Below are 16910 nucleotides of genomic sequence, written 5' to 3' on the forward strand. Positions count from 1 at the left end.
TCTGTGTCTCCCACCCCGCTTGACGACCCAGAGGGAGTGAGTGGCTTTTAACTATAGAGTAGACACCTCTAGCAAGCTGCTGTTTGTTTTTCTGGTGTGGAATGTAGGACTTTGGGATGAGCCCACAGAGGACCAGGGAGCCCAGGCCATCCACTACCTCTTTACCCTGACCTGAGGAACATGCACTTAGCGCAAATTGCTTTCCATGCCCAGTGCTGGCTGGTGACAGGGTTCAGGGCAGAGGGCGTGAGGCAGATCTCAAGGGAATGATTCTAGACTAGCACTTTGAGTTCTGCTTAACATCAGGGATGTTGGCGCCAGGATGAGACTGGAGCTGAGGGAATGGGCTGAAGCCGGAATCAGTGGCCAAGCCTGTGTGACCAGTTCTGATTCCTGAGTGTAATGAGTGAATGCCTAGTGTTTCCACACCTGGCTTCCATTGCTGCTGGGAAGGGCTTCACTCAGAGAAATAACTATGAGAATGTGTGCATGGTGGGCTCTCCTGCAGGCTCTCAGGGGACCCAGGGGTACTGGGTGAGGACAGGGGCCATCATCCCAGTTAGCTTTTTACCGAGCGGAGCAAAAACTCGTTCCTTCCATGAAGCCTCTGGCTTCAATCTCAGCTCTCACACTCCAGGTCATGGTCCATGAAGCACCTAATTGGGACTTCAGAAGGATGAGGTGATGGTTCACATGGAAGATGTTGCTTTTCAGTTCCTTCTGTTTCATTCCCTCAGTGGACTGCAGACTTTCTGAGTGGGCTATTGTGATGAACTGGAAAGAACCTGGAGTGGAAATCAGGAGGCCTGAGCTCAGGGTTCAGCGCCAGCACTCAGTGGTTTCAGGTCTCTCCTTGAGCCTCAGTGTTTTTTTTTTTTTTTTTTTTTTTTGAGATGGAGTCTGGCTCTGTCCCCCAGGCTGGAGTGCAGTGGTGCGATCTCAGCTCACTGCAAGCTCCACCTCCCGGGTTCACACCATTCTCCTGCCTCAGCCTCCTGAGTAGCTGGGACTACATGTGCCCGCCACCACGCCTGGCTAATTTTTTTTTTTTTGTATTTTCAGTAGAGACAGGGTTTCACCATGGTCTCGATCTCCTGACTTTGTGATCTGCCCGCCTCGGCCTCCCAAAGTGCTGGGATTACAGGCGTGAGCCACCGCACCCAGCTGAGCCTCAGTGTTTTAATCTGTCAAAGGGGATCATAATAGCTTCCCACCCAGGTGGGGTAATGATACAGGGGATAAATGTGAGAAAGGGCCAGGCAAGTGCTCTTTCATTCTGTCCATATCTACCCTAGAAAAATGAAAACATATCCTCACATGAAAACCTGTATGTGGGCCAGGTGTGGTAGCTCACGCCTGTAATCCCAGCCTTCCAAAGACCGAGGCGGGTGGATCACCTGAGGTCAGGAGTTTGAGGCCAGACTGGCCAACATCGTGAAACCCCGTGTCTACTAAAAATACAAAAAATTAGCCAGGTGTGGTGGCTCACACCTGTAATGCCAGCTTCTCAGGAGGCTGAGGCAGGAGAATCGCTTGAACCTGGGAGGCGGAGGTTGTAGTGAGCCAAGATTGTACCACTGCACTCTAGCCTAGGCAACAAGAGCAAAACTTCATCTCAAAATAAATAAATAAATAAATAACTTGTACACGAGTGTTCATAGCAGCATTATTCACTATAGCCTAAAAGTGGAAACAAGCTAAATGTCCATCAACTGAAGAATGGATAAACAAAATGTGGCCTGTCCACAGGATGGAATATTATTCAGCCTTAAAAAAGGAATGAAGTATGGATACATGCCACAGTTCAGATGAACCTTGAAAACATTATATGGTAAGTCAAAGAAGCCAGTCACAAAGGACTATGTATCCTATGTACTGTATGATTCAATTTATATGAAATGTCCTGAACAGGCAAATCCATGGAAGCAGAAAGTAAATTAGTGGTTGCCTATGGATGGGTGGTGGGGGGAAGGGTTGGGAAGTGACTACTGATGGGTGCAAAGCTTTTTTGGAGGAAAAGTAATGAAAATGTTCAAAAATTAAATGATGGTGATGGTTGTACAATTCTATAAGTAACTCAAACCATTGAATTGTACACCTTAAATGGGTGAACTTTATAAAATGTAAATTGTATCTCAATAAAGCTGTTAAAATTTTTTAATTGGGTATCCTGAATTTCGTCTGGCAACTTTATTTCTGCCCATCCTTCCTTCTTTCTCTAGTCTTGACAACCTTCTTCTCCCTATTGGAACATACAGAAGGTAGTGGGGGTATTGGTCTTTCTTGAGGGACAAGGACACCTCTTGATGGGTGGGGAGGAATAAGGGAGTGATTAAGGAGTCAGATACCAGGCTGCCTCACCTCCAGCAGACATCACATCATCTCCCCTGATTCAATTTCCCCTTCTGCCTAGTGAGGGGAGGGGAAACAGAGGATTGCTTGCCTTTGAAGGCTTGGAAGTGCTGTTGGAGGAGTCTAGGAAGGTGGGGTGCATGTGCTGGCTGGGATGGGGTGGGCTGCACAAGGCAGCATGAGCGCTTATGAGTCTGTCACATGGTGGATCTCCCAGACAGTGGAGGGGTGGCAGGTGGATTGCCCAGAGGCACCTCTTTGGCTGCAGACGGGGCAGAGAAGCCAAGAAATCTGTGACTGGTACCCCATGGGCTAGGGTTAGGGGTTGGGGCTGGGCCACAGGCTGTCAGATGAAGAGGAGCTGATGCTGGGAGAAGGCTGAGTCTAATGGAGCTGCAGTGTGGCTGGCCAACTGCTGGCCTTGTGTCAGGTAGGGGAGTGGAGGGGCTTCAGGGAAGGGCCAGGTTGGGGTTGAAGACCTGGGAGCCTCCCCTTAGGACCCAGTGACAGTGGGGGAGGGCTTGGAACTGGTGGAGAGCTAGATACTTCCAGTTCTGGGGACATCCAGAGCTCTGTGCCCAGCCAGCTGTCGTTAACTGCTTAGCTCCTTGGGGTCTGTGCTCAGCCTTGTTTCCCTCTGATTCATCTCTTCCTTGCCACGGCTTCCCTCCCTCAGGTTGTGAGCATGCTCAGAGCTCCCCATGTAAAACCAACCTCTTTTTGACCCCTCTCTCCTGCAGCTCACCATCCATCTTTTGTTCTCCTCCCTGCCAAACTCTTTCAAACTAGACTCATCTGCACCCACGGCCTCCACTTTGCCTACCTGCTGCAGCATCAACCTATGAGAGGCGCTCCTACTCCCCCATCCCCTGAAGCTTCTTTGAGGTCTCCACACCCTTCTTTTCACGAAATCCAACCACATCCCCCTCAGACCTATCACAGCTGCCCTTCAGCTCTCAACCCTGAACCACTCAGCACCCCTGCTTCCTGAAACGTCTGGTAGCCTGCTCCTCCCCTCTGGCTGCCCTCCCTCTTGATTACTGTGGGCACAGCCCAGCTTCTCCCCAGCCTCTTCTCTGCATCCTCTCCTGGGTGGCCTCATCTTTCCCAGGGCCTTGACTGTCACCTCCATTGCAATGACCCAGCTCTAGCTCGGATCACCCTTTGTCCATTTCCAGAAGGCTGCTGGACCCCTCCCATGGGCACAGCAAGCCGAACCTCTCCAGGAGTGGACTTCATATCCCATCCCCCATCCCCCCAACCAGCCTGTCCATCATATCTTCCTCATCCTCATCAGCATTTCCCTGGGAACTCAGCTTGAAATAGAGTCATCTTTGCCTCCTCGGTCCCCTAGCCACTATGCCCGGAAGTCCTCCCGCGAGACATCTTTCCTGTCCATCTTCGTCTCTGTTCCCACTGCTTCCTCTTAGGTTTCACTTTTCATCATCTTTGACCATGACTGCTGCCTGGCAGGTCTGCCTGCTCTCACCCCCTCCTCCTCCCCTCTGCACGGCGTCTTGGATGAACTTCCTATAGCATCTTTCAGGTCCGTCAGAAAATCCTCAAAAATCCTCAAAAGCTTTCCATTACCAACAGAGTAGAGTATATTTGTCTAGTGATTTACAACCTAAAAAGCACTTTCACATAAAGTCAAAGAGGTAATGTTATTCTTCTTCTTTTATGGATAAGAGAACTGAGGCTCAGGGGTGTATGGGGAGTGGTCGGGCTTCACCCAGTGCTACAGGGCAGATCTAGGACTGGGGCTGAGGCCTTCTGTGGGTGAGGCCTTTAAGTGGGTGCATCGCTGACTACAGTCCTCTCAGTCTGCCCTGGGGACCTCAGCAGTGTGGCCCCTACTTGTCACCCTGCTGCCCAGCCTGGATCCAGTGCCCCTGCCAAGCCCCTGGTTTTGCCCAAAACACACCGAGTAGTTTCTCACACTCCTTGCTCAGGCTGCTCATTCACTCTCTGCCCACAAAGTCCTCCTCCAGACCACCAGCCTGTCTCTGCAAGCACAGAGCATCCGGCGCCTCCTCCAAGGCCCAGGCTACGTGTTGCTTTCTCGAGAATCCTTCTCAGCCCCTGCCAGCCAGTATGCTCCTCCCTTGTCTGGGACCCCTGGAACATACCGCTGGGAGCTCCAGCTGATTCTGAGCAGGAATTGACCCAGCTGGGCCTCCAGCCCCCATGCTTGCAGCCCTTGGGGGGCAACTTCATAGTAGGTCCTCCACAAATGCCAAAAAAATAAATGGTGGATGGGGCTACCCGAGATTCTCCTCCTTGAGGAAGCCCTTTCAGACCAATTGGCCCAGCAGTTCCAATCACCTCCCGACCATCATATACACCTTCGTGGGTAAAACGCATCACACGGCCGGGCGTGGTGGCTCACACCTGTAATCGCAGCACTTTGGGAGGCCGAGGCGGGCAATCATGAGGTTAGGAGTTTGAGACCAGCCTGACCAACATGGTGAAAACCCTTCTCTCCTAAAAATGCAAAAATTAGCCAGGCATGGTGGCAGGTGCCTGTAATCCCAGCTACTTGGGAGGCTGAGGCAGGAGAATCACTTGAACCCGGGAGGTAGAGGTTGCAGTGAGCTGACATCGTGCCACTGCACTCCCCCTTGGGTGACAGAGCGAGAGTCTGTCTCAAAAACAAAAAACAAACAAACAAACAAAACAAAACAAACAAAAAACCACACATCATACCTGGCTCAGGCCTCAGATGGTCCAGGTTCTGGTGTCAGCTCTGCCACATGGCTTCCCTTGAACCTCTCTCATCTGTGACCAGGGACTAATAACACCTGCTTTGCTATCTCCCTGGTGTGTAGTGAGCATTCAATGGGATACTGTCTGTGAGAATTTCTGTATTTTTATTATACCAACAAGAATGAGCTTGAAGGGAATTCTCTTATAAACACTAAACTTCTGTGCACCTGTGAGGGGCTTTATAATTATATACAGGTGTGTCCACCTAACACTACCTCCCTCTGCTCTAAGGTGGGGAGGGTGTGAAAGCCCAGAACCCTCACTTCATCAGGTTCTAAGGTTAAAGGGCTGATGCTTGAGGGATTCTTGAGGAATTCCCTGAGGGATAGGTGGGACCAGGGCTCAAAATGAGGCTCACCTTCCTGGGCACCAAGCCCTGCCCCTCACTGCTGGATGGGTATGGCTAAGTTCATTCCTTCTCTGGGTCTCAGTTTCCTTATCTGGAGGGGTTGGATTGAAGCTCAGATTTTCACTTTTTGTTTTTAAGAGCCACAAAGCCAATAAAATCTTATGTTCAAAGAAAGTCTTATACCAGGAACCCATATATGAAATAATCAGAGCTGCTTCATCTAAAACAGGGTGGCTCCCTGAGCCCCCAAGACCTGACCCTGCTTCCTAGCCTCGGAGGTCCTGAAGCTCCTCTGTGGAGCCCTAAGGGGTCCTCAGTGTATCAAGACCCAGGAAACATGTCCTGATCCTCACTGGAGGGACTGTGTATTGAGGCCCTTCATGCCTTCCCTACCTGAGTGTGAACTCTTTCTGGAGCCTGCAGGAGAGACTGTGGCTTTCTTATGCGTCTACCCTCAATGCTCAGCTCACTGTCTGATACACAAAAGGGGCTCAGGAAATGTTTACCCAACAGAATAAATGAATGAATGATGATGAGATTAGGAAAGACATGTGAACGACAACCTTGCTTTAGGAGGTACGAACAGTTCCATGCTGTCTGGAGGAACAGGAACTAGATGGCCTTGACCTACCCCATGCCTCCCTGCCACCTCACAAACACACGGGGAAACATGCTGCCTGTGTTCTTCCCGTAGGCCCAGTATCTGGCCCAGAGAAGCCCTGACTGGGGAGAAGTGAGCTGGAAGGAGGGAGGGAGAAGGAGGCAGAGAGCTCCAGAGTACAAATGAGAGCAGAAGGAGGTGGTAGAAAAGGAGAGGAAGGGAACTTCCAGGAATTCACTGCAGAGGCAGACAGGCATGGTTATGCGCCCCTCAGGGGAAGAGCTAAGGGCTTTCCTGACACCTAGAAATCTTTTTGTCCCAACTGCCTGCTCTTATCCAACAGTTCTCCTCCTTGTGCACACACTGGCCAGAGCAATGCTGAAAAAAACAAGACAGGGACCAAAATATCCTTCTGCCTGCTGGAAAGGACAGAGAAAAATTATAAACCTCCTCCAATCCCCAAGCTCTCCCCACAGGGCTGAGCCAAGCCTTGACAGCCACTACTCCTTGCCTTCTTTCCTGGGCTCCAGAGGGGTGTGCTGGGATACTTCAACCTCCTTGGGCAGCCCTTTCCGACCTGGGAAGTCTAGTCCAATTTGGAGAGTTCCAGGGAGAAGAAGAGCAGGGCTGCTCAGCAAGGTTCCCCTCACCCAGGAGTGTTTCCCCTTCAGCCCTCCCTCTTCCCCACCCACCTCTGCCCTGAGTGGGGATGCTACAGCTACAAGGAGCCAGTGGAGAGACCCAGGACAGGGGCTCAGGAAGAAAAGAAGTAGGATCAAGAGGTAAAAGGACCCTAGGGGATCTTTACGTTTACTGTGGCATTATCTCACCCCCTGAGCCACATGGAAAATAGAAGCTTTGCATTGGGCATCTTGGAGGGCACCTAATCTTGGTCCCTGTGGAATTTGGTACCAACATTAGCATCCCTGGCTGAACAGTGCAGATTTCATAATTTTGCACTCTTTTTCCCTTTCCACCCCTGTGCTTCACTGGCCTGGTGCTGCCTGCTTGCCTTTTTGATAAAATATCAGTGCTAGACACTTTCCAAAAGCCAGCTCATTATGTTCTCATAACCATCCTACACAGAGGGGTATTCCTACACTGCTGTTACAGATAGGGAAACTGAGGCTCAGCTGTTGAAGGCAGGTGAAGCTTGGAGGGTCGCATGGCTGCAGTGTGTGATGGGACCCTGGTGTGGGGAGGGTCATCTTGTCTAAGGGTCCTGGACACACTGTGAAAGCCAGAGAGTTTTGGCTCAGGATACATTCCGGACACCTTGGTTCCACCTGTTCTGCCTACAGCCTCCCTCATTGTCCTTTCCTTGCTATAGACCTGTGACCTTGCCTCTTTCTCTTCTTGCCTCCGTCACAAACTTCCCCTTCTCTCACCCCTGTTATCTGCCCCTCATGGGGGAGCTGGTAGTTAGAAGGTTTCTAGGGGAAGGACCCAGTTCTGTGGTCTCCATCTCATCCCATCTTTCCCACCTTGGAATGGACTTACCAGCTGTTGATGTAGGATGGGTAAACTGAGGCCAGGAGAGGAAAAGTGGCCTGCTAGAGGTCACACAGCCAGTGAGTGGCAGAGTAGAGCCTAGAAGCCAGCTTCCAGCTCTTCTGACTCTCGGTCAAGTGCTCTTTTCACCACACCGAGTGACCCTGCCGCCCAGGAGATCTTAGCACCGACTCTCCCACCTCTGTGTCAAGCCAGAGGACTGAGGAGACCTTGTGCTTCCCCCAAGGCTGCTCTCTGGAATAGACCCTGCCTTGGCCAGTTCTGTTTTCAGATAGGCTGGTCTAATCCCTGAGGTCTGAGAACAGGCAGGAGTTGAAGGATGGAGAAGAGAAGGGAAGAAGATTTTGGCTTATTTTGCCCAGAACTGTGAAACAAACAAATTACCTACAGGTATTGTGCAAATGCATCCACTACATGTCAGCAACCTGTGTGGTAAGACGAATAGGAGGTGGGAGTGTATGTGTGTGGGAGGTGGTGGTGGGTGCTCAGGTGCTGAAGATGCTGCCAATAGTTAGAGAGGGTGACCCCACTCACCCATCCCCGTCCCCAAGCCGGGCCCATCTGGGTCTTCGCAGTCTCTTCTGACATCTAGATGTGTGACCATTGGCAAACTGAGTCTAAACTGAGAGAGAAAGCCTTGAGCCAAAAATGGCTTAAGCCAAGGAAAGGGTGGAGGGGCAGGGGATGGTCGCAAAGGTCTGCATGTCTGGGTGGCAGGGGGAGTAGGCAGGATGTCAGGTGCCCTTGGGCGTTTTGACGAAGTCAGCAGGGGAAGTGCAGGGGGACGAGGAGGAAGGAGAGTTTACACTTCCTAATTTCTCCAGCTAGCTGCTAGGGAAGGAATGTAATTTTGTTGTCTGAGGCACTGATTCCTTGCTCCCCCTAAAGGCAGAAATGGAAGTTATCTTTCCCCACAGAGGGCTTCCCCCTCCTCCTCAGAAGACTCAACTGCCCTTCCTGCCTGCCTCCCAGCTACCCAGGTTCCGGGTCCCACATCATTCCTCACTGTGATTCAGTGCAGCCCCCAACGGAAGCAACGTGCCCACCCTCGTCTGGGCAGAACCCTTTTCCTTGCATTCTGAGATCCAGTGACGGGGCAGTGCCCCTAGAGGCCGGGTTGGGTTGCGGCTAGCTAACATTGGGGTCCCCAGCCTGACTCTCTTTGCCCTCCTAGGACCCTGGCCCAATACCCACAAACAAGGATTTCTCAGGTTGGGATCTCTGTGAGGCATCCATTCATTTCCAGGGTCTGGTCATTAGTTAATACCAGTGGACTGCCTAAACTGAAACTGGCAGAAGGTGGCCAGGGGAGGGGTCTGGACACAGTGGAGAGTCAGGAGCCTGGGATTCTTATTTTGCTCCTGTTAAGATTTTCCCTGTGACCTCCGGAATTCCCTTCCTTCCCTGAGCCTGCTTCTTTATCTATAACATGAGGGGATTGGACTGGATGCCTTATGGCTTAGCCCTGTGCTAGGAAGACGGAGAAGGAGGAAGGAAAAGGAGCGCAGAGCCAGTGACACCGACAGGCGATCCTGGGAAGCCAGGTCCCTTCCCTGAGCCTCAGCATCCTCATCTGCAAAATGGAAATTGCTAATAGACTAAAAGGCAGTTCTGAAAGATGGATGAGAAAGGAATATAATGACTCAGGGTAGAGACTGCAAAACAGTGTGGGATGAGAAGATGCAGGGACTGGTTTCATAGAGAGAGCAGGGTTTTAGGATTGGGGGAGGGTGCCAGGACTACACACTGACTGCTTTGGGAGATCCCAGAGGGAGCATTCTGAAGTCCTGCATAAGAGATGCTGTGCCGTCAGGGGTGAGGGGTCGCTGGAGGCCAGACCAGGGCTCCCAGGAGTCCTGCAGTGAGAAGGGAGAGAGTGGACACAGGAAGGCTGCGCCTCTGTCCAGTCCTGAGGCTGGGCGCGCACACCAGGCCCTTCGAAAAGCTCACATTTTTTCCAGCTTTTCTCACCCAGTATCACTTCCTTTGTTAAGAGGAGGGGGTGGGGGAGGAGACGGAGGATGAGGAGGGAGGGGCCCGCGGGTGCCGCCGCCGCCCCCGCCCCCTCCCGGTGTGCGGAGCCCGATTGTCACTCAGCTCCCCCGCCGGGGGCGACAGAGCCGCCGGCGCCCGAGTCGAGTCCCGGCGAGCTACCATCCCTCTGGACCTCACAGGCCGGCCTTGGCTTCCCCAGGAATCCCTGGAGCGAGCGGCTGCTGAAGGCGTCAAGGTGTGGGGGCACTGGGACAGAACAGCTCAGGTAGCCGGGAACTCTGCTAGCTTTGGTGACCTTGGGTAAGTCTGAGTCTCGTTTAGCCCCTGGGGCTCCCCAGTGGGGGTGCAGGAGAGGGTTGAAAGAAGAGACCGGAATGCCCCCTTGGGGCAGGCCATGGGCAAGGGTCCCCGACAGAGCGGGACCCGGGAACTGCTAAGATCCAGGCACCAGACGGGTCTCAAGTGGGTGGCGCAGGGCAGGTGCGGGCACGCTAGGGTATAGGGAGAAACGCCCCAGCCTTGTCCTGGGCTCCGTCTCCAGACCCACGTCTGCTACCCCAGTCCCAGGTGCGAAACAGGGGCGCTACCTCTTTAAAAGTGTCCAGGGCTGAGTCTCTGCCGCACCATGTGATTGCTTGAAAGGCCGGGCTGGGAGCTCTGCGGCGGGAGCCGGAGGACTATGAGCTGCCGCGCGGTGTCCACAGCCCAGCCCAGCCCTACCGCGCGCGGCCCGGAGCTCTGTTGCCTGGAACTTTGGGCACTGCCTCTGGGACCCCTGCCGGCCAGCAGGCAGGATGGTGAGCTCCCTGTATCCTGTTCTGTGCACGAGGGTGGGCAGAGTCAGTCATGGGAGACCCCTCTGTGTGTGTGTGTGTGTGTGTGTGTGTGTGTGCGCGCGCGTGCGCGCGCGCGAGCTGGGAGCTGCCTCACACCTGATAAAAAAGCCAGTGGAGGAGTGAGCGCTGCTATTTTAAGTTGCTGAATGGAACCTCTGGGAATGATAAAGGGAAGGGACAAAGATTAGGCAGAGAAGGAGCCAGGTGTCCCTCCAGCCTGGGTAGGAGCTGCATGTGCCAAGTGGGACACATTTCCATGGGGTACCTGGAGTTCCAGGGCAGCCTGAGCTCCCTGCCCCTCCCAGACAGGCTTCCCCATCCCAGGCTTCCCTGACCACACAGGTGCTTGCCTCGTGCCCCTTGGTGCCCGTCTGCTGATGTGCCCAGCCTGTGCCCGCCATGCCGCCCTCCATCTCAGCCTTCCAGGCCGCCTACATCGGCATCGAGGTGCTCATCGCCCTGGTCTCTGTGCCTGGGAACGTGCTGGTGATCTGGGCGGTGAAGGTGAACCAGGCGCTGCGGGATGCCACCTTCTGCTTCATCGTGTCGCTGGCAGTGGCTGATGTGGCCGTGGGTGCCCTGGTCATTCCCCTCGCCATCCTCATCAACATTGGGCCACAGACCTACTTCCACACCTGCCTCATGGTTGCCTGTCCGGTCCTCATCCTCACCCAGAGCTCCATCCTGGCCCTGCTGGCAATTGCCGTGGACCGCTACCTCCGGGTCAAGATCCCTCTCCGGTAAGTCCACATCTGCTGAAGGTACTCACAGCACTGCATGATGGCTGGCTTGAGGGCCATCTAGAAAGGATAAAAGGTAGAGCATAAGACCCCAAGTAAACCAGATGTTCTTTGGGCCATTGTGCTCCAGTCCTCACTCTGCCTTCCTGTGCTCCGCTCTGCGGTGCCAGAGAAGCAGGAGGGGGATGGGTGGCTGGAGGACTGGACTGTGAACTTACCAGTGCCCATGACCTCAGAGCTGAAGCTCTTGCAGCCAGGGAACCTAAGGCTGCCTGTCAGGCCTGGGGTGGAGGTGAAAGATTTGGAGGAGCCACTAAGATGGGGTCACAGTGAGTGCTGGGTAGGAATGAGCTGAGCTCTGCCAGTCCAGGGGAAGAGGAAGAGAAAGAGGCAGAGAAGAGATTTAGGGTGCGGTGGGAACATAATGAGGGTGGCACAACAGGGGCAGGAGCGCTGCTGCTGTAGCCAGACCCCAGCAGGCTTCCTGAAGGCATGCTTTGGCTCTCTTGTTCACCAGGTATCTCTGTGCTAGCCAGCTGTTCCTTCCAGGGCTTTCCAGCTGAACCCAATGGTCTGATTACCTTTGCCTCACTTCCACTTATGGGATCTCTGTTATAGACAGGAGGAAGGAAAAATGCTGGTGCCTACTCTTCTTATTGCTGTTATGTTGCAAAACCATGTCTTTGCTGGTCATAGTAGAGGTGCTTGTGCTGCTTCCAGGCAGCACTGGGGTGGGTGGCCTGATGGTGCCGTCCTCAGTGTGAGTGTCCAGTCCATGTTGGGGCTCCCTGCCTGGAGCTGCCAGGCCACAATCTCATCACCAGGCAGTGCCTTGGGCCACCAAGTGCCAGCGAGTGCCTGGGCATACTGCCAGGGACTGGCCCTGCTGGGACGCTCTTGTGAGGCGTGCTTGCCCCTTCTTTGAATTCTTGCCCCCAGTAGATTCCTTTTCTCCTAGGGAGCTCTGACCATCTCCAGCACCTGCCACCCCCGGCATAGCTTCTCTGAGATGTAGGGCCTCTGACCTCACTTGGCCCCTTGCCCGGGTAGGCCTAGGGACCCATGTTTCTCCCTTTGTGTTACATTTGTGCACATGTAACTTTTCAAAGCCTTTCTTACATGCATTATTTTTTCCTGTTATCATCATGCTGCTGTAAGGGAGGTGGGACAGGAGCTTTTAAAGGGGAAACTAAGACTCAGGGGGTCTCCTTGAAGCTCACTCGGAGAGAAGTGTGATCTAATTATCTGCCTTCCTTCCTGATTCCCCCATGCCCAGCAGCTTGATGCCAGTCTCTCTGCCCTGTCTACCTCCCTCCGCCCTCCAGGTTTTCCAGAGAAGGTGGGGTGAAGAAGGGAACGCAGCCAGAAGCCCCATAGGCTCATCCACTGAGGGGCCCACATGCTGCCATTAGTCCTAGGTTGCTGCTGGGCTGCACATAGAAAGCTGGTCTCAGCGCATTAGAAGAGCAGGGCCTCTGAGCCTGGCCATTATAACAAAGTGTTGCCACATTTGGAAACTCATGCAGATGTTCAGCTGTAGGAAGGCTGCTGGAGAAATTCTGTCTGCTGAGTGCTAAGGTGTGCCAAAGGTCCTGTGTTGCAGTGACAGAATGTGCCCCACTTGCCCTGTGGGGCTGGGATGGCTGTGCTGGTGGGGACAGCAGGCTTATTCCTTCAGGAGGCAGCTGCTGTGGCTTTGGAGCTGGCGTCCTGGGGAGCTGTCTTCTGAGGGTGGAGGCAGGGGCCTGCACAGAGGCTGCCGTGGGCCTGAGTTCAAATCCTTGTTGGGAATTTCTAGCTGTGCAAAAGTCACTTATTTAACCGCTTTAAGCTTTAATGTCCTTATGTATAAAAGGGAACATTAATAATAGTGCCTACTCCCTAGGGTTATTGGAATAATTTAATGAACTCAATATGCAAAGCACTTGTATTAATATTATGCCTAATATATGCAAGCCATAGGGAGGTCTTATTTGTAGTTTTATTGTCACTATTAACATACGGCTCAAGTGTGGCTGGATAGGCAAGCCCTACTCCTGCCACTCACGCTCTTAGGTGTCATTCGGTGTCAACACATACACGAAGAAACACACACACAAACATACACAACACATCGCCAAGGAGGTGTCTAAGTACTGTTAAGTTATATCTATACATATTTCTACTCCTCTGGTGGAGTGTTGGTGCCTCAGGGCAGCAACCACATCTTACTTGTTTCTGCAAATTCTTCAGAATGCCCAGCTCAGTGTCTGGCACATCACAGACCCTCCATAAACATTGATTGAATTGGCCAGGTTTCCGGAGCACACACAGTTGAGCCTCCAGCAGATCTTCCAGAAGTCTAACCTCTCACTTTCTTGCTGTGGGCTAGACCTGTCCCCACTTCTGATTCAGGGCCATGATCACAGATGCCCCCACCAGCTCAGCGTGGCTCCTTGACAGTCACACAGCAGCAGTGCCCACGAGTGTCCTGGCACGTTGGAGAGGAGCCTTTCTCCTGAGTTAGGGAAAGGCTGCTGGGGCCTCGCTTCTCAAGCAGGGATCCTGGCTGAGGTTTTGGGCCATTCTGGGCTCCTGCATGCCACTGCCCAGGTCCCCTTCAGGAGGAACAACATGCTCTGTTCCTCTCTACGTGGCTGGAGTCAGCAGGCTGCTGGGTCCTTGAAACCCCCCTTGGTCAGAGGTCCCCGGGCACCAGACTTGCTGTCCTGCCATGCCAGTCAAAGGTAGATGTGGCCCTGGGCACAGAGAGTCGTACTGATTGAGCATTGGCGAGGTGGGTCTGGGGCACCCAGATACAGGTGTCTGCTGGCTCTCACCAAGTGGGGTGTGGTTTGGTCAGTGAACCATGAATTTTCTTTCTTTCTACTTGGCAGAAAACCAAGAGAGAAAAGAGATTCACATCATATAATATGATCCAGTTACAAACTTTTTTTTTTTTTAAAGCTCAAATTGTTGATTCATCAGTAACTGTGGTCATTTGCTTATGGTTTGCATGCTATTTGCATAGCACCTCCACATGCTTGGTAATTGAAACCCTATTCCCCTCAGCTCCTAGTTCTAGGGAATCTCTATCATTTGTCCCCTACCTCCTCACCCAGAGTTTTCTTGGTGGCACTCTGTGGCAATTTGGTGCCTACTCCCGGGGGCTAGTTGTAGAGAAGGGTGCTAACAGAGGGCTCCCTGACCAAACCTCTCTGTGGGAAGGAGACCCCAGCAAGGGGGCTGTCCATGGCCAGCTGGGTTGGAGTGGAGTGAGGGGTGGTGGGTGTTTGCCAGTCAGGCAGACCTGAGTTTGAACCTTGCTCTGTTACTAATTAGCTATGCAACCTTTGATAAGTTATTCAGCCTCTCTGAGCCTTTCCCCTTCACCATCTGTTAAATGAAGGGGTTGGAGGCGGAGCATGGTGGCTCATGCTTGTAATCCCAGCACTTTGGGAGGCCGAGCTGGGTGGATCCCTTGAGACCAGGAGTTCGAGATCAGCCTGGACAACATGGTAAAACTCCATCACTACTAAAAATACCAAAACCAAATAGCTGGGCGTGGTGGCACATGCCTGTAATCCCAGCTCCTTGGGAGGCTGAGGCAGGAGAGTCGCTTGGACTTGGGAGGTGTACATTGCAGTGAGCTGAGATCACGCCACTATGCTCCAGCCTGGGCAACAGAGCAAGACTGTCTCAATATAAATAAATAAATAAATAAATAAATAAATAAATAAATAAATAAAAAGAAATAAATGAAGGGGTTGGATTTTAGGTCTCTGAGGTTCCTATCAGCTCTAATTCTGTGTTTCTTCCTTATCCTGACTCCTGCCAGTGCTGTTTTGTTGTGTTGTGTGTTTTAGCTCCTAGGGAGTGTATGCTAGGAACAATGCTATGTTTTTAATATACTTCATCTCATTCAATGTTCATAGTCTCACTAGTAGAGCTTATTGTTACCCCCATTCTATAGACAATTCTTTTTTTTTTTTTTTTAAGACAGTCTTGCTCTGTTGCCCAGGCTGGAGTGCAGTGGCACGATCTCAGCTCACTGCAACCTCCACCTCCAAGGTTCAAGTGATTCTCCTGCCTCAGCCTCCTGAGTAGCTAGAATTACAGTAGCTAGGTGCATGCCACCATGCCCAGGTCATTTTTTGTATTTTTAGTAGAGACGGGGTTTCACCATGTTGGCCAGGCTGGTCTCAAATTTTTGACCTCAGGTGACCCACTCGCCTTGGCCTCCCAAAGTGCTGGGATTACAGGCATGAGCCACCTCCCCTGGCCTCTCTATAGACAATTATTTAGCTAAATTGAGGGCTAAGGCTTGGGGAGTTTCAGTAACTTGCCCAAACAGCTTGTCAGGGACAGAAGCAGGATTTGACTCTAGGCCTAACAGATGCCTTCAACCAGTAAGCCCATGTGTATCTTGCGTCAGCCCAAGAAGCTGTAGGATTTTTGGAGGAGTTTCTAGGAAGCTGTCAGTAGGGTGATTTTTCTCCTCTGATCTTTGCCAATGACCTCTACACACTGCTCAGCCCCCACCCAGCATCTTCCCCTCCCTCTACCTTCACTCCAGTGGGCAGTTGAGCCCTTGGCAGTCCTGCCTCTGTCCATAGCTGGAAGCCTGCCCCACTGGGCTGCTGACCCGGGGAAGCATAGCAAGGAGTGGTGGAGGAGCCCGGCGTCCTGAGCCGGAGGGGGGAAATAAATCTGGTAAATTAGGGCATGTTCACTTTTAGGCATCAATTTAGCCCTCCCCACCCTGGCTAGCCTGGGCTTTTCTTGACAACCCTGAAATGCCTTGTGTGCCGTCATGCCCCCGCAGGTGACTGTGGCTTGTGGGTCCCAGAACACTTGTTCTCAGGTCTTGCCATCCGCTTTCAGAGAGGTAGGCTGTCTTCAGATCCTGTGTCTAAGGATGGATTAGTCATAGGGCTGGAGTGTCTGAGAGGGAAGAGGAGTTGGAGGAAGTCCTGAAGCCCAAACTCTCACACTTGTGGACTGAGGAGGAAACCAAGGTTGGAGAGAGGAGGAGCTTACGCAAGATTACTTGGCTGGGAGTTCTTTCCTCCTCTCATCTGAATACTTGCTCCTCCGCCTCTGATGTAAAAAACTTGAGCAGAAGAGCTCTTTGCAGTCACCCGCCCCTCGAGGAACAGAAAAGGAAAATATGCAGCCTCAGTGGGTGAAGTCAGCAGATCAGTGGCAGCTTAGAGGGGAATGAGACCGAGGGAAATTGCTTTGTGATTGAAAAATAATTTCTCTGAATTAGGGATAGCCTTCAGGTGGGTTAGGCCAAGCAGCTTGCTGGGCCAAGGGAGAACATGGCCTTTAATTGAAGAGGCATCTGGACTCCTTTCAAGTGTGAAAGCTTCCCCCAGCTGGCATCGCGTGGCTTCCCGGAAGTTTCTGAGTGCTTGAGGAGCAACCTGCCGAGGTGTCAGCCCTGCGTGGCAGCCGGAGAATGGCCAGGATGCCTTTTACCCAGAGGTGGAGCTGTAGGGACCGCACCCTGACGTTTGCTGTTTATTTCTGAGCATGAAAGTAATCCATGTTGATTGTGAAAAATGGAAGAAAGAATAAAGACGGTAAAATCACCAGTAATTCTACCACCTACAGAGAACTACCATTAACATTTCGGTGTTCCAGAAAATTTTTCCACACACATGTATATATAGATATATTATTTTTACATATTGAGAACATCTATATATACATGGTTTTATATCCTATTTTATTCACTTAACATTACAAGCATTTCCCTGTGTCAACTAAAATGA

At 52.2% G+C, this 16910-nt stretch overlaps 1 protein-coding gene and 1 long non-coding RNA gene across 4 annotated transcripts in view; both read left to right on the forward strand.

Moving 5' to 3' along the window:
* LOC117076238 overlaps window positions 1–1764 on the forward strand; it is a 40332-nt gene extending 38568 nt beyond the window's left edge. The window contains exon 3 of the long non-coding RNA XR_004434283.1: window positions 1680–1764. This is a non-coding gene — a long non-coding RNA (uncharacterized LOC117076238). The remainder of the gene's footprint in view (window positions 1–1679) is intronic.
* Window positions 1765–9645: 7881 nt separating this feature from the next.
* The window catches only part of ADORA1 (adenosine A1 receptor), a 39906-nt gene continuing 32641 nt past the window's right edge, over window positions 9646–16910 (forward strand). Inside the window, exons 1-3 of one of the 3 annotated variants that reach the window (XM_033199507.1) lie at window positions 9650–9875; window positions 10218–10372; window positions 10830–11151. In XM_033199507.1, the coding sequence (XP_033055398.1) occupies window positions 10255–10372; window positions 10830–11151 (440 nt within the window). In that variant the 5' untranslated portion in view covers window positions 9650–9875; window positions 10218–10254. Of the gene's footprint in view, window positions 9876–10217; window positions 10373–10753; window positions 11152–16910 lie in introns of all 3 variants that reach the window. The other 2 variants (XM_033199505.1, XM_033199506.1) reach the window with 2 other exon arrangements.

Source organism: Trachypithecus francoisi, unplaced genomic scaffold (genome assembly GCF_009764315.1).
Source record: "Trachypithecus francoisi isolate TF-2019V2 unplaced genomic scaffold, Tfra_2.0 Lachesis_group5, whole genome shotgun sequence".
In the NCBI taxonomy this organism is placed as follows: Eukaryota; Metazoa; Chordata; class Mammalia; order Primates; family Cercopithecidae; genus Trachypithecus; species Trachypithecus francoisi.